This window comes from Rissa tridactyla, chromosome 2 (assembly GCF_028500815.1).
Source record: "Rissa tridactyla isolate bRisTri1 chromosome 2, bRisTri1.patW.cur.20221130, whole genome shotgun sequence".
Classification (NCBI taxonomy): Eukaryota; Metazoa; Chordata; class Aves; order Charadriiformes; family Laridae; genus Rissa; species Rissa tridactyla.
The window spans coordinates 151,485,707-151,503,817 of record NC_071467.1 but is presented as its reverse complement, the minus strand read 5'-3'; the positions used below and the strand labels follow the sequence as shown (position 1 = coordinate 151,503,817).

The 18,111-nt window shown below is 43.0% G+C and overlaps 1 protein-coding gene across 1 annotated transcript in view; it reads right to left on the bottom strand.

Moving 5' to 3' along the window:
- ZEB1 (zinc finger E-box binding homeobox 1) overlaps nt 1-15,055 on the bottom strand; it is a 125,552-nt gene extending 110,497 nt beyond the window's left edge. Inside the window, exon 1 of the mRNA XM_054193275.1 lies at nt 14,959-15,055. Within this exon, the coding sequence (XP_054049250.1) occupies nt 14,959-15,016 (58 nt within the window). The 5' untranslated portion in view covers nt 15,017-15,055. The remainder of the gene's footprint in view (nt 1-14,958) is intronic.
- Nucleotides 15,056-18,111: the final 3,056 nt, after the last annotated feature.

Sequence of the window (18,111 nt, the reverse complement as noted above, 5' to 3'; positions counted from 1 at the left end):
AAAAGATGGAAACAAACAGTATCTCGGATAACAAAACCACATACTCTAGTTCTTCTACTGCAAAAACACATGTCTGTTCTACCTATGGAAAACAGCAGACAAATAAAACTGAGGTAACTACATGGGCAGAACTAGGGTACAACAGCAAATCCCTGTAAAACCTACGAGTTTCCACATATTAACAGCACTGCGTTTGCCAAAGCTTAAGGCAAGGGTTGTCCATCAGGTCTCAAGAAAGCAGAACTGGAGGGAGGATACAAGAAGGCATCTTGCAGGCCTGTATCCTCCAGGCATCTCATTTTGTGTCAAGCACTGCATCTTCAGTGCTGCATCTTTACAGAGAAGACATTAAGATCCTGTCTCCCTCTCCTCACTACAATAAGCAACAAAAGACAAAAGTTTCAAAGTATGTTGTACTTTGAGTTAAATCTAGTGATAAATATTCCAAATTGGTTACCTTTTAAACCTGAAAATATGAATTTCCAGGCTTGAGACTTCTCCCCTACACCACCTCAGGCACTCTATAGCTCTGTGGCTGGTGGCCGTAATTGTCATGTCCTAAACTCAGGATTCCAACTCTGCTACACTAGTACTTGCCAATGAGAAATAACAAAGCGATATTATCAACCCTAAAGCTGTTAAAACTGAAAGATAATCCTGTTTATTAGTATCACAACTATATTTTACTAGTGTATTTTCAAATATAGAACCTCGACCACACCAGTCAACTAAATGTTTATTTTCAAACTAGCGGGTTCAAGACCCAGTTAAAGTTCTCAAAAATTCCTGGTTACAGCAAATTTGTCCAAAAGGGATATTTGGAAATGGTCTACAGCTTGGTCAGACAGACTGACGTACCATACCACTTGCCACTGATTAAAAGCAATCATGCAACTTTAGAAAGCAAGAACTGTAAGTTCCCCCCCTCTCCTCACGGTATACCCCGTCACAAGACTTTTTATGGATGTTTGGAATATTTTAGCATAGATTCTTTCATACCTGCAAAGTTTCCTCATACATGGTATTTTAACTAGCTACTCAACTGTTATAGCCAGAATACTACAGAAGACAGCAAGTAAAACTATCTGCCAAAAGAATAATTTTTCTCTATTATCTAAATACCTTTAAGACAATGAAAACTGTATTTCCTATGTTTCTCCTTCTGGTTAAGTAAAGCTTTGAACTGTTTTACCACTTCGTATTCAGTATTCTGCAACTTCCCAAATCTGTACTGAAAACCAGCCATGGCACAACAGTAGTCATGTCAGGCCAAGGCAGCAATACCTTTCTCAGTATGATTATAAAGTCACATAAGAGACAAGAATAGTTCTACATTTTTTAAATTCATATTCATAAATGCAACTTCCCTAAGCGGCATTTATGTGCAATATACTGCTTTCAGTAGTGCCAGTTAAGTTACAGATGTTGAAAGATCTGTAAAATGTGTAGCTACCTCCTTCTCCCATAAAAGAGTTGACTTTCTTATTTTCACTCAAACGTCTTTGCATTACCTACCAGTGACTACCTTCCTTCCCACCTGTGACTGCAGAAACTAGTGGCTTCCTATTGTAAACCACACCAATCACATGGGGCAAGGAAAGAGGAAAGGAGATGAGAACCCCCCCACAGATCCTCTCTTAATAAACTAGCCTTGAACGTATTTTAGTTGTCACCATCTACAGACTAGCCACTGTCAAAGACAGTTAACCAAGCTTTTGTTTTATCGCCAGCTCTCTTCATAAGCAGCTACAGTCTTCAGCACCATAAAAAGCTCATATGATCACAGAAACAATTCTGAACTGCAAAATAAAAATGCATGTAAAGTGAATTAATACTGCTGTCAAAGGAGCAGCATCTGCGGAGCTCCATGGTATGATCAGTCTCAAAAATCACTCTAATTTATTTCCTTTTTCTTTAGGGGTGATGGGGGAGGGATGACTTTATTGGGGAGGGGAAGGGAGAGAAAGAAGTAAGCATGAAGTATACATTTTGAGGAGTGGTTTCCCTTAAGGAAAATCAATCCAAGAGACTGGGGAAGAGTTAGCATGTGAAGTGCAGCTAAAAGGAGATCTTCAAGGGACACGGTCCATATAACAAGTGGAATATACATCCAGAACAGCCACAATGAGACCAGGCAGCAGCTGACGGAATGAGAAAAAAAATAACACACAGGTTACTCAAACGGTATTCCTATTTTATTTATTACAAGTTGTTATTTGTACATTTTGTTGCTAAAGCACAGATTTCCAGAGTCCACTGAGGTTGTACCCACAGTGACATATTGAACAGACTCCAACAAGTGACAGACAAACAAATATATCAGTCAAGAGGTTTCTTTAAAATTAAGCATTTTAGGACCAGTTTTCCATGTTTTAATAATTCCTCCATATTCTACATACCAAATTGTTTTTATGCTGACTTGCCAGTTAGTTTGGAAGCCCACGTTTATCAGAAGCTGTCTTCATTTCCCAAGCAGATACAATCCAGAAAGATCCTCCATTTAGCATAAACGACAGTAGTGCACCTTTTTTGGGGGCAGAACACCTTTTAGAGCTCGCATGCCATAAACAAAAAATCTTTTTGAAAGCTGTAACTGGAAGTTAGGAGGGCAAAAACAGTCACTATTGCTTACAGATACAGTAAACTGCAGACAATCGAGAGGGTTGGTTGGGTTTTTTTTGTTTGTTTGCTTTTAAAAAACACCAGATTATTACAGTGGGTAAGTATAGCTGTCAAAGCCTTGACAGGAATCCCAGCTATTTTTCCTGCTACTGCTCCTGCACACAGACTTGTGTCTCTACTTGATCCAACTCACTACAGCTTTGTATTTTATACCCTCCTCCAGCAACTGGATTCCCTCTGTCTCAGTCAGCCACATTTCTGGCCCATTTTCCTTCAAATCTGTATTAGCACATCTTCCAAAAGACTTAATAAACCCCACACACTCTGCAGGGCAGATTAGGTAATCCTGTAACTAATCAAAACACGAGAAATAAACAAATTGAAACAAAAGAAAAAAAATAAATACACCTGCATGGTGAAAATGAAACTGAGCCATAGTGCTATTACTCCCTTCCTTCCCCAACACATATAGAGCAAGCAGGAACAGCAAGTAGTAGTACACCATCCATTTAGCTCATCTGTATTTTTCTGCTAGAAGGATCTTCAGCACTACTCTGCAAAGCACCTAGGAATACTTTTGACAGTTGAAAAAAAAATTAAGTTTATTTTACGCCCATTAATGTGATCATAAACCAAAGGCTACTCTCTCCATCTCCCCAATACAGATATCCTCCATGGCAGCCTTGTCATTTTTTGCTTTATAATGGAGTCATTTTATTGTATGCAAGAAGCCTCAGGCATTTTGTGCAGCCCATTACTCTTTGCAGCCCACATTCAGATGGCTAATCTGCTATCAGCCAGAAGCTTGACAGACAAAAGGAAAAGGCAGGAAAACAGCACAGCACACACGGTTGCGCAAGTGCACACACACTTCAGCTACCAAGTGCTTGACAGTAGACCCAAGAACCAACAAGACACACACTTGATTGCAGTCCTACTTAATGCTTCTGTGGTTGAAGGAAGACATACGAGTTCTGTAAAGGTAGATGGGCTGGGGAAGACATTTTAAAAAAAAAAAACAAACAAAAAACTGCTTAAGTAGGATGCCTATTAAGAAACATTAAGGCACAAACCTGGAAGGCTTTACTTAGTAAGTAAGCATCTTGGAACTCGGGGGGGGGTGTGGGGGGGGCGGAATCACAAATATCTTTCTGTTCTAGGGATTTGCTATACAAGACCTTCAAAATGCTTAAAAAAAAATACTCACAAAAGTTAGAAAGGCGAAATAAGGGCTACATATAAGCAACTATAAACTATTAGAACAAGAGCTTGGGCAAGTTTTCAGTTTCATCATTTCTGTTTTCTTACCTGCTCAGAAAAGAACTCTGATGTTTGTAAAAAGTTGTATATTCTTTCCTGTATCCCAAACTATTGTGACACCATACATATGCAAATCACTTCACTGCATTTGTTTTTGCATATCATACTGCATAAGAAGGAGCTTTTTAATTATTTTCTTTAAAGAGCTTGGGGCAATTAAATGGAGAAGGCTTGCCACTTCATACCAAAATAAGGAAAGAACTCCAGCAAATATGGGAATTAACTACCTTACTTATTTTGTTTCTGAAGGAAAGCATCTCACCAGATTCAGAGGCAGTACTGGCAAAAGTATTTTTTGAGAGCCAGATCTACAGGGAACAATTTGCATCACATACCTTGTAAGATTTTTCTGTGAGGATCATAAACCTCTGTTGTGTATCATGATTTTAATTCGACTAAGTCTATTTGTATCCTTTGCAGCTGGAAAGCTAGAGTTGTCCCTCTTTTGTGAGCTGGCTTAGCTCACAGAAACAGAAAGGCTGCCACTAGTTTTAGTCACTCGCATGCATGCTGAGGTACAAACCCGGCTCATCCTTTTAAGAAGTCTTTCTCCATCGTGTAACTACCACACCAGCTATGCAGGCTGATCCCTGAAGGCATGATTAATCACGTGGTGAAATACAGAGAACTGTGGCATGTTATACTGCGCTATGTGTCATTGGAACTATTTCCCTTTTCCTATGCTACAACTACCAATTCAATTTTGCTTCTCGTTTCTGTTTAAGTTATTATTCCACTTCTGTGCAGAAAGAGTCTTGCAGCATTTTTACTGCAATATAGGACTGATTCTATCTTACTTCCACTATTTGTTGTAAGTTATATTTAGGGTTTCAGGAATACAGTATGTCAGTCAATTTGAAATCTGGAAAAAGTACAAGGTAAATCTTACCATGAAGAACAGAAGTTGTCAGAATAGTCTTTTCCACAGATTCAGTCTCTGTGGTTTTAGTATCATTACAACACTGTTATGAACAGCAGGAGTTTACCATGTGTTACTACAGGGAGCATACAAGGCAGCTTAATAGATTAAATTATTGGATATAGCAACTATACATACATACGTCTACAAAACAAGTTCTTATTGTAAATGCAAATTCACTCTCAGCACTCAGTAGCTAGAAAGTATCAAATAGCTTATTATAACAAGTCGTCCAACAATGTGCTCCTATCTGAAGTTTAAAGTTGGCAAGAACAGTGTTTTCTTGTTGCCTTTGAGTCACAGAAGTTCTGAAATCCCCCATGAGTCTTGTCCTGCAGGACGAGTACTTCTCTCCTTCTGTGGCCATCTGCAGCACCTCCTCAACAGCAGCACCATCCCTGGCGGCACTCTGCAACCTTATCTTTCTCTCCCACATGTACAAGGTAAGAGGGGGGAAAAAAAATACTACATTTGCATATGTAATTATGGTGTAGCTCAGCAGTGAGCAAAAAATTACTGGAAGTTGAGAATAGATATGCCCAATGACCACACCTTAGTTTTTCAAATGAAAACGCTTTGCAAGGAAGGGGAAGGGACAGCAGCAGGGAAGGAAGCCAGTCATTACAGCTCCAATTCTGCTTCAAAGCCCTTATTCAACACCTCACGCTCTTTGCGGGGCCAACTGTACCTAGGTCCTTCCTGTGAACAATAACATAAGAATGAATCCAGTAGTATGTGACTAGTTCTATTTCGCTTAAATTTACCGAATAGCTGTACCAGGAATACTAGGAGAAAAAAGGGCAGGCTATGGAAAGACATAAACAGAACAGGACAGAAGAATAAACAGGTTACAGATACTGAATAGTACCTCCTTTTCCAGTCTAGAACTTCACACAACTTACAGTAGATAGCATACAGGAACTTAAGAGAAAGAATAAAATGGACTAGAAGGTGGGAAGAAGGAAAAAAACCTGATGTATACCTGAAAGGACACAAGGCAGAATTTCCTCAAAGCATTGGGAAAAACTGTTTAAAATGAAGTGTATTCGGAAAAAGGGACAACTCATCATTCTTATGTTTTTGGGCATTAAGAAAATTACGTTAGATTGGGGGAGGGGGAAGGTGTTAGGAAAACAAACAAAAACCCCAACCTGCTTCTTTATGTCAAATGTACCAGTTTAGCAAAAAGCAACCTAATCCCTGTAATTAAAGTCTGATTTTTCTGTTCTTCAGTTTGCACTTTTTCAGATGGAACAGATTTCCCCAGGCCTTTTTCAATCATGCCATATTTGTGATGTTCTGTAATTTCATTTTGCTTTCTCCGATACACACTCTGTGGACTGATGTCTCCACAAAATGGAACAGAAAACCGCCCTCAGTGTCTGTCAGTTGCCTGACAGAATTTGAAAAGGGATGTTTGCTGAAATAATGAAAACATTTCATATCACAATAACTGAAGGTGCTCCTTAGCGTCACTGGCCCAAGTAGCATTTGATCCTAACAAGGACAGGCACACTAGTTCAAGGTAAAAATCTTCTCTCTACCACATCAGACTCTCTTAACCCCTTTACTTCAAGTGTCGTCCATGAAAGTCATGCTCAGGATGATCACAGTGAAAGGCCAGATTTATAATCCATTTATCTCCAGCGCTCTTGCCAGCTCCTCCAATGTTCCCAATCTAATGCTTGACTTGTGAGAAGCTAAAAAACAGAAGAGCTTGCAGAAAGACAGAGGATATCTGCATCAAATCCAAAAACATACTTAAAAGAAGTACATAAGAGATAGTTAAGGAAAAGTTGTTTCTTTTCTTTCTGATACACTCCAGTCTCTCTCTTATGGGGTTCTTAGTGTTTAAAGAAGTAATTTTACATGCCCTTTCACTCAAGAAGGACTGCTACTCGTACTTACGGATCCTAATTGGATAGGATGGAATGTCATCTCAGCACAGGATAGAATTTCTTTTTTACTTTCTCTCCTCAGTCATAATTGAGCCCCCTAACACATCCGGAAGAATACATTCATCATTAGACATGTTCATTTGCTTTACATAGTTCTCCAAAAATAGACACATTGGAACAAATGGAACACATTGAAGGCAAAGCAATGAGGGAGATGCTACCAAACAGCAAACATTTGTAAGGGAAGCAACAAAGGATGCCAGTTTTCAGGTTTTAACCTTTGGGTGACAGCAGTTGTTAACCAAACTGCTTTGCAACAACAGGGGTAAAGTCCTCACATCAAGGAGACTGTGACAGCTGGGAATGACAGCTGAAAAGGACAGAACTGAAACAGGCTGCTTTCAAACAGTACTGACTTCTCAAAGATGAGAAAGCATATTTTTAGTTAACTTCTGTTGCTCTGAAAAAGCAAGTTAAAATAAAAGATACAGTTACATTACAGTAATTGCATCAGAAACAAGCACAGGGCGAGACAAAGTAAAAAACCCTCCCTTCTTCCCTATTTGAGGTTCCTTGAGGGACAAATGTACAAGTCTAAAGAACCCTGGTTAATATGTTCAGCACTAACCAACTGAAACATCTGAATCACCGCCTGGCTGCTCCACATGGACAGATACAAACTTAACAAGTTTCTTCTTTCTGCTCTACCACCACCTATCCTCCTAATACGTGAATGTAATCTGTCGGTACTCACACAAGGAATCAGATATACAGGCCCAGATATAGGAAGAGAAGACTCAGGACATATATTTTTACTGTCTGAAAGGTCCTTACATACTGTCATATTTTTCTCAGGAGTACTGAAATAGATTTATAAAGCTATGCTGCATTTAACTATAGTCAGTATTTTACCCACCAAGTCTCGCTCTTCTTGACTGGGCTTCCCATTTTCCTCCACTGCCACACAGGAATTCTACTTATATATGCAAGAAAGGGACAAATAGATTATTTAATAAACAAACTGAGGCTCAGCACAAAACTGAAAATAACTCTATTCCTTCTTTAAAACAGGAGGGCAAGCAAAGATTAAAATGCTACAACTGTGAAGAGTTTTTAAAAATATAAAATTTCTGTCACTCTTCCCAATAACTTAAAAATAAGAAGTTAGGAACTACACAGCCAGAAAAGCAAACTGAGACTGTGAGAAATACCTGTGCGCTTGATAATTAGCTCAAGAAATTCACTCGATCAGAATATCAGAGGCAATGGCTTATTGAGAGGTTTAAAAAACGTGCCAACGTCACATGGAAGCAGAAAGCATCACAGAAAGCTACACGCACAAAACTCCTTCAGAATCCTGCAACAATTCCAGTGCATCAAGGCATCATCTAGTCAACTGAGGTCAAAGCTATTTCCCACGGTGATCTTCTTATGCACCCAACCAGGCACCAAATTCATCACTCCCTGGAAGACCACAAAGATGCATCAGAAATAAGGTATCAGACCTGCAGCAAGAAGCAGACTACTCCCTTCCCTATCGCATCCTCCCTCCTTCTCACACACGCTCTTCACCTCGCCCATGCACTCTGCCCACTCACGCACACATCCCTCTGCTCTCCATGGTGTGCTTGGGTTTCTGCTTGATTTTTAATTATTATTTCAAACAGTACTTCCCTCTACAAGAAAGAGTCCCTTATCATAACTGCTCTATCGCCCCGTCTCCTGACTAGAGCTAACCACATGTCTTCACTGATGAAGATACCAGACTGCTCTCCATGCCCGCCGTGCCTCTCGCTGCCCAGGCCCCCCAGGCAGGAACAGCACCCACCTGCACCCATAGCCACTTCCCACATGGCTCTGCCTTAGCAGCAGCAGCCCCCTGCGACAAACAGTAGTGATGGTAAGACCTAGACTTGGCGTGTGTTTGTCCCAGTCAAGTTGACTTTGAGGCCTGACATTTATTTATGTGCTCCTGAGGAATTTTTGTTTTAAGGAGGACTTACGTTTTTTAAGTTTACGTAGCAATCATTTTCAAATATTAGAAATACCAGCCATATGCTGAGACTCTTCTTTAGTCATTACTGTCCCAACAAAACCAATATCTGATTAAAACATCTCTGCCTGGATGCTAACCTCTAAGAAAACAGTCTTCTAAACACCCCACACATCAGAGTAGGGATGTGGATGTTAACAGTGTAGGTCTTAAGCCAGTTCCCTCCTACTGTATTTTGCATTTGTCTACCTACAGATCACTGAACTTGGGAATACAAAAAACACCAGAAGACAAAATTCTACTTCTCCAGCACATCATTACATCAACATTGACTAGGCAGACAGGAAACACCACTAGTAAAGATACTACCTTAATAGCATCTAAAAATGACTACAGAGAAAATTAAGTTTTGCATATTGCCACTTGTTTGCTGAAAGCACAAGTATTTCAAAACAATAAATATGAAAGAGTTTAAATACTTAAACTGAAAGGAATAGTAACCGCTAAATGATAAATCTGTTCTTTCTCTTTAAGGCTCTAGATCAAGCCAAATGCAAGGGCAGTCCCAAGGATTAAAAATGGATTGAGACTCAGTCTTGCTATGGACTTCCTGTGTGACCTTGGGTAAGTCACTTGAGAATTTAGTTCTCAAAAATAACAGGCCTATTATAGCTGCCAGAATGAAGCAGCAAAGTTTCTGAGACCACAGATGCAAGCCAGGTCCTGCTTACTTGCCCATAATGGAGAAGATCCTACCTGGTGAGATCTTCTGAAAAATGTAGAGACGTATGACCAGAACATCAGGAATATCGATATAAAGCACTTGAAAGTTCATCTGGAACTGTACTTTGAAAATTACTACGAAAGCCTATATAAAACCAGAATTACTTCTGTTTTTCAACCTCTTACTTTGTGTATTTCTGTGAAACCTATCACAAGTAGAATCTTTATGATTACAATCTCCAGAGATGCAGTATGTACTGTTAAATACTGGATTTACAGTCAACAAAGCACACCATATTCTAATCAGCTTGCAATATCAATTACCTAGAGTTTTTGAAATGACTACAAACAGCTAATGAGTTGAAAGCAATGAGCTTATATTTGGTTTTTATTTATATTAGGTAAATAATGACTGGATTTAGAAGTAGGGATTCTTAAGAGCCATTTGGCCAGATACTGTAGTTCCAGCAGTTTCCCTGCAATAGGGAGCATTTGCTCAAAAATCAGTTAAAAAACAAACAAGCAAAAACCCCACAACCCAAGCTTCAGAGAACTTGGTTTTATTTCTTTAACATAGTAATAGAGTCCCATGCGTGTTAAAAACGTCTGCCATCCCTCGCTGGCATTTTAAACCCTATTAAAATAGACATTTCCACGTGAAGAAAGGCATCACACTGATATTTTTCACTTTAGTTTACTCCTACTTTAGCCTCCTACCCAAACTGTAAAACTTCTGTAAGAAGAAAAGACAGCTTAATACCACCACCCAAGTCGCAGTGGGGAAGGAGAACCTGCTGTAGAACCCCTTCCCCCCGCACGGCCGACGAGGAGCTTGCTTGCAGAGAGCAAGGGCCTAACGGAAGTCCGTAACGCTGCTAATTAACGGGACCTGTAATAAAGCCCAAAGTCGACAGAAAGACTCAATGGTGAGGAATATCTGATATAACAGAAAGCGTTCAACAGAAAATTTGGGCTGAGTTCAGAGGAGTCAAATCCTCAGACTTTTAAGTAAAAACATGACTTCTACTATACAGAAGCCTGTGTCAGAGGGAAAGTTTCATCTGCTTGCTACTTTTCATCAACTGTTTCAGCAGCCAGTTCACCAGAGTCCCCTAAGCAAGGAAAACTGTTTCAGGCTAATTACCTCAGAAAATTCTGCCTCAGGTAGCTAATTACCTTAAAACACCCTGCTTTACAACTGTTAAAATAACAAGCTAAATAAACTAAAAATAACTGAGAGAATAGTGAAGGGATAATGACATTTTTGAGTGTATTCCCATAATATTTCAGTAGTTAACATGAAAATAAAAGTATTACTTGTTTATATGAGAGAAGATTTCCCTGGACTCAAACAGTTAATTCAGTTGTCCATGTAGACCTGTTCACCGTGCCTGGAATTTAAACTCGGGAAACATTCCTCAATTCCCAAATTGCAAATTTAAATTAATGCTGGAGTGAAAACACGGTACCTAGTGAAAAAGAAAGGGAGGGGAGCAAGAGAAGAAAGGCATGACAAGGAACGTAGTATCCCCAGCATCACTAACGCTTGACATCCTGCCAGTAGTTCACACCTTGGAGCTAACAGAAACACGCCATGCTTTTGCCTTATTCAAAGGCACTTCTGATCTTCTTGCAGCCCTTCGCTTTGTAACAAAACTTTACATGAAATGATTATCTAATAAAAATAGAGGAAATCCAACTGTAAAGCAACTCAAACAGCACACTAACAAGTCAATCTATATAACCTTTTACTCGTTGTTACCAGGGGCAAACAAGAAAAAAAAGCCTGCCTCATAGCATGCAGAATTTACTCAGTTTCATACATTCTTCTTTTTACCATTAAATATGCATCTGAAAAACAGAAAGCACACGTTATTTTCAGAACGTCAATATAAAAGGCTGGTATCTTTTTAACCCTGTACTAAGGGAAGTTTTAAATATTTTGCTTGCTTTACTTGTCTCACAGCATTGCTGAAGAACAAGATGTGTTACTTTTAGTTTTGCTGTTTAAAACAAATCAAGACAATACTGGAATATATATATAAAAGATGCTAAGAAAGCTAAGAAATCCTGATCCTGCAAGCCAACTCAGAGCAAGAAAACCTTTGCCGATACTGAATCTATTTAAAGTCCACACAGGATTCACATAGTGTGGCAATGCAGATGACTGGCAAAAATCACATCCCACTTTTCTCCTCCTCCTTTCTCTATCAAAAGGAAGGGAGAAGGGGAAAAGGTAGATAGGAAAAGAGACCCCAATCAGCGCTGTTTGCCTACTTTATCAGAACGGTGCTATCATCCCAACAGTTTGATAACTTTTTTGCTGTATTGGATGTTTTTGTGTACTGGACAGAAGTAACGGCAATGACACAGAATAGTTTTCTTCAGGTATGAAGTGCCAGATTTTTGTGTAAGTGGAAGCTTTAATGGCAGCGCCAGTCAGCTCTTTTGCTGATCTCCTGTAGCTACCAATAAACAAGGTACCAGCTCTAGAGTTAAGAAGATAAGACTGTCTTTCCAGCTACAGTTAATGCATCAGGATGGCAGCCATAAGTTCTGGCTCCCAGAGAAAAAAAAAAACCAACAAAACAAACCAAAGAAAAAAACCAACAAAAATTTACAGTACAAGAACAGCTGTGTTAAGTTTATCAACAAATAAACAGAAGGAAAGTTTACAATATAGTTACTAAATGCCATAACCCAGTATTATTAAGTGGTATACTGCATGTGAAGTACTATAGAATCATAGAATCGTTTTGCTTGGAAGAGACCTTTAAGATCAAGTCCAATCTCTCCTCAATAAACTCACATTCGGTGGGAAAGGGGGGAAAAAAGGCAACTGGAAGAGCACAAAATTCGTTTAGTATATACTACGAACAAGCCAGCTGCTGAAGCATCTCCTGTACAGTGATGTCTTGTTAACAGACGATACCCACCTATAAAGGCAAAGTGCATTTAGAGATTTAGAAGAAAAAATCTCATACCTATTTATTGTAAAGTTTAAAGGGTTAACATTTTTCTAGCCAATTTCTTTAGTAAATATTTGCAAGTCAAACATACACCCACTGCTGAGAAATCTCTATTATCCAGAATCTATTATCTAACCCATCCTGATGCTTCAATACACAATAACTTAAGTTGGTTTTAATTCCTCAAAAAAAGGAACCAAAACCAGCCTAAACCAAGACACACTACAATTCTACCTTGCAGCACTAGTTGATAAAGACTCAGAAGCTTTTTGTAATAAAATGGGTGCAGTGATAAGGTCCAAAAGTGAGAATGATGAAAGATACCTGGAATGATATCACATCTTATACACCTTTTGTTTTCTGCGAGTGATACATGCTGCAGACAAAACGTTTTGTGCTAAACAGCCTCAAATCTGGTTTTCTAATATTAAGCACAAAGGAAAAACACTGACAGCAAGCTTGGTAAATAAATCCCTCCCTTGAGAACGAAAGCAGCAGACAGGAGGGGGCTGACATGCATGCAGGAGAAAACTAAACACCATCTTTTTTTCTACCTGCACAAGTTGCCATTTGCTGCAGCGATCAAGAACCTCTTTTCCCCGTTGATTTCAAAAGCTAGGTTTTCAGAGAATTTCCCTCTCCAGTCATCTGTTGATATGCTCTAAGAGTATGATATTCACATCACTGGATCTTTAAGAGAAAAATCCATTTTCTTTCCTGTTCAGGTAAACATGTTTACAGCTCCTGCACAGACGCTGGGTGGTTCAGACTCACATGTCACACACATGTCGTCAGCAACAAGAAAAGCCCCTTTCTCCGATCATCAACATTTTTAATAAGGTAAAAAGAAAAGCACTTTCCAAACTTACCTTTAGCACAGCCAAATCCTGAGCTAAATATAAATATTTACACTAGGACAAGGAATTAATAACGTGAGCATGCAAACAAAAATACTTGCTAGAAAACGCACACAGCAAAAATAAGAAAACCCTCCTAAGTTCAAAGCAATCAAATCAACTCGTTCGCCCCCGGAAAGGCCGTTATTTATCACCGCGTTACGCCCGCAACAGCCAGGATTAGAGAGGAGAAGCACCGATCGTGACTCTGATCTATTTCAGAGACCGTTCACTGCGTATGAAAACATCTCGGATCGCAGGCGAAAGCCTTCCTATCTGTGACCCTGCACAGGAAATGCCACATAAAACCTAAAATTGCCAAGGAAGGTTACAAAATCTCCTGCTTTACATCCTACTGCGAAGAGTCGCTACGAGGACCGAACTACTTCTCCATTTTCCAGAAAACAAGTAGAGAGTGGGTGTTACGAGCGTTTATTCCCCCCACCGTGTACCTTCCAAATGCATCTTAAAGTAACACACGTACCAAAGGGGGGGGGAACCACACGCAACCCAACCCCACAGCTGCCCTTAAGTCTGAAATGTAAATGTAATTCCTTATATAGACTGCAGCAGTTGGTCACACACGCACGGAGAGCGGAGCGGGGGCCCCCGGCCAAACCGTTACCACCCATTATTATACAAACAGGTACCTCCGAAGCCAGAGGGAAGGGAAGAAACTTCGCCGCCCGCCCCCGCCGCCCGGCAGCAGCCCTCCCTCCCTCCCTCCCTTCCCCACCGGGACCCGGGGCGGGGAGGCGGCGCGGCCGCGGGGCGCCGCCGGGGACCAACTCTCGGCGGGGAAAAGGAGGCGAAAAGCGGCGAGCGGGCGGCGGGGGCGCCGGTCCCCTCCCGCCGGCCCGGGGCGGCCGCGCCGCGCTGCCCCCGCTGCGGCGACAGTGCCTCCCCCGCCGCCGGCTGTGCCCCCCCGCTCCGCTCCGTCCCCCCCTCCCGGTGACGGCTGGCGTCCCCCACTGCCGCCCCCCGAATGGCGAACGCCAGCCCGCCCCGCGGCGCCGGCCGGGAGCGAGGAGCCGGCCCGCTGCCGGGCGAGCGAGGGGAACTCCGGCGGGCAGGCGCTCCGGGGCAGGCGGCGGGGGGGATCCCGCCCGTAGGGCCGGGGTTGGGGGGAGGGAAGGCGGGCGGGGAGGCCCCGCTCCGCCGGGGCGCGCAGGTAACAAGTTTCGGAGTTGGGGCTGCCGAGGCCGGCCGGGCGGCGGAGCCTCCCCGCCGCTCCCCGCGGGGCTCGGCGTCCCCCGCCGGGGGCCGGAGGGCGGCGGCGCGGCCGGGGCGGGGGGGTGCCCGATCCCGGTCCCCGGCGGGGCGGTCGCGGGGCGTGTGGGGGAAGGCAGCGTGTAACGGTCCCGGACAGGCGGCGGAGTGAGGCGGCACCGCTAGGCGGAGGAGGGAGGCGGACGGCGAGGCGAGGGAGGGAGGCACCAGGTAGCGGATATAACGGTGCGGAGGGAGCCGGGCTCCCGGCGAGGAGCGGCGGGGGAATTACTTTCGCGCCCGCCCCAACCTTCCCCCCTCCGCGCTCGGGACGGCTCTGCCCGGCCCCCGCCCCGGCCCCGACCGCCACCCCGGCGCGGCCCGGCCGCTGCCCCGCGGGCTGACTGACCGTTATTGCGCCTCGGGTTCGCCTGCTTCCTGCGCTTACACCTGGGGCCATCCGCCATGATCCTCTCGCTTGTGTCTAAATGCTCCAGTCACCTCCTCCCCCGCCCTCCCCCCTCCCTCCCCTCCCCTCCCCCCCGGACCTGGTTTACGACACTGGGTGGTTTTACTTTTACATCACCTTCCTACACCTAGTGCTCGGCCGGAACCTTGTTGCCAGGGGAGACGGGCGCTTTACGGCAGGACGTTTGAACGGCGGCGGGGGAAAAGTTGCGGCCGCAGGTACCGGGAGCGGCGGCCGTGGCCTGGGGGGGCTCTGCGGGGCGGCCGCAGCGCCGCCCGGGGACCCCCGACCCGCCGAGGAGGGGGGACCCCCGTCCCTCCGCCGGCGGCAGCAGTGGGGGGATCCCCGCGGGACGGGGCGGTCCGAGTGGGCGGGAGCCGGGGGGCGGAGGGGGGGTGGTCGCCGGGGCGGCGGAGGGGGATCCCCGGCGTCGGCGGGGGCGTTCCGCCCGCCCCGCATGGCCGCGCTGAGGGACCGGCCCGCCGCCTGCCTCCCCGCCCCGCTGCCAGGTGCCTCCCGCCCCGCTGCCCTGCGGCCTGCCCGGCGCCAGGCCCCAGGTACCGCGGGGGCGGGCGGGCCCGGCGGGGCCGAGCCTGCGCCGGCCCCGCTTCCTCTCGCCCCCGCTGCCTCGCACCTGCCTTAGGGCAGCGGTGGGGCTCCCCCCACCAGCCTCGGCAGCCTGGCCCCCCCGCGGGCTGCCTTACCGTAAGCCGGCCGGGGAAGGGAGGGCAGGGGCGGATTCAGGTCGTGCCGGTCATCTTGCCGTAGAGGTCTGGGCGAGGAACAAACGGCTGGAGAAGAGCGATGCTGTTCCAACCGAGTGCGAAATCTGTCGTCCTTGGGCTTTCCTTAGTCACGCTTCCCGCTTTTACGAAGAGGAGAGGAGGTAGAAAATTCTGTGCCCTAAAAAACAAAAACGGAAGGGAGCCTTTTTGCACAGATAATTAATAAACAACCTTCTTTGGGCTTAATAAATATATTCAACGAATTAAAAATGAAAACATCGCCATCAAACACTTACACTATTTATTTGCTCTTGCTTTTCCCTTCGGGCAATAAAATAACAATAACTTTCCATTTGTTTCTAGGCTTTCTTATTTCTTTTTTTTTTTTTTTTTGTCCTTATCCTGGGATGGTTCTGTAGAGTTTAAAGTTTTGTGCTTCTGGGGAATTCTTTTATGCAAACAAATTAAATTTCAGTGAAAGCATTTCTGTTAACGTGATAATTTTAATAAATAATTTATACACTACTGAATTTGAGGCCTTTAGTTATTCTACACTGTCTCTATGTGCGATATGTTCACATGCTGTAACACATCACCTTGTCTCATGGAAGCTGCATAGCATGTCTCTAGAAAAATGAACTATTGAACACTGGCAGTTTGTGCAAGTACCTTGTATCTGAAGCTTACCCAGAAGTCAGTACAATCAGAAATGCTTAGAAAAGAGGTACAGGGCTAAAATGGATGCAGAGTTAGGTAAAGTTCTAGTGGGATTTTTTCAAAATTAATTATACTCTCAGAAAGGTACATGAATTGTGGATTTGGGTACTCACATGAAAACAGCTGTTGCCCTTCTTTACAGGTACAATCCATTTGTGTACTGTCTCTCAAAAATTGTTAAATTTAGGTGTAGTGTTTTTACATATGTATCTTTAACCAGTGTGAATTGGCTGCTGACTTCAACAACTTAATGAGGATCTACCCAAGAGCTATTAAAGAAGGGTAATGAATCAAACAGTACAACGTGTTTGATGGACTAATAGAAGTCATTTAAAAGCATTAGATTTGGCGTTAGCTGGGAGTACCAAACCCCAAATACAAGGGTAGCTAAGAACCGCAACATGAAACCAACTACAAGATAAAAATGAAACTTGTCAGCAAAATTTTGAGTGAGTGAATTGCAAAGTTTAAGGCAGAATCTTGTTTTTGTCCTGCTTTAATAGTTCAGCATCCTTGCTTGACAAGTTTTTGTACAGAAGATACCTGTGGCTGTGAAACTGCTTGCAAACGAGGGCTTAAGTTGTTTTGGAATTCTTGGATGTTTTTATCATTCTGTGGATTAATTTAACCGAAATATCATGTACAGGTTTTCATGCTAAGTTTTCATTTCCTTAAAATTTGTCATGTTGTAGAATGTAGTTGCAAAAATTAAAATAATAAGGTATGTATTTGTAGATTTGTAACAATGTTCCCCTGCTTGCCCACACGAAATTCCAGGCCCCTCTTTAAGCAACTTTCAAGTAGCTTGTTTTCGTTGAGTTTTGTCACTTTTCACCTCTGGATAAGAATTCTTGTCTCTTCATTTTGAGCAATTTACGTTTCCTAACAGAATGAGGAGAGAAACAGTCTCCTGGTGTTTGTTACTGCCTTTTTTCAAATAGCCACAGTGTCTGTTTGAGCATTGGTTTCTTGAGATTTCCATGCAGCTAGAAGAAACTGGTGACAGCTCTTGCTGCCCATTAGTTTCTGAAGAGCAGAACTGAAACTGGCAGGAGCATTGCTAGCTCCACACTGCTATCGTTTTGATAAATGAGAAGAGAAAACCAAAGCAATCTTTGTATATGTTGTTTTTGATACCAAGGAGGTCTAGAAACTAAAAAAGTGGAGGATGGTATTTTGCATCAAGTTATTGATTACCCCAATCGCTTTTCATTGTGGAAAGTGTCTCATTCACAACTTGCAAATAGGTATGTGATAGTCTGTTTTTTTGGGTTTTGTTTTTTTTTTAAACTTTGATATATTTGATCCAAGCAACTGGGCACTTCATGTCTTTGCATACAAAGTTCCCATTATTTACTGCGCTAAAAAACATCACAATTAAGGATGCAGCCACTGTCAAAGTGTTTTGACCTAACAAATTCTTTTAATCATGGATGCAAACCCACTAGTTAAAGTTCCTGCTATCTTTGTAGTGTTCTGCAATATATAAGCACATTGTATATGTAATTTAAACTGGTTTGTGCTGCAAGAATGAAAAATCCTGTCTTTTCTTTATGGTGCACAGCTTTCAGTCTGACTTTTCAGTCTGACTTTTCAGTCTGACTTTTCAGTCAAGGATGCAGGAATTAATTAATGTACTAATTTGCAAAAC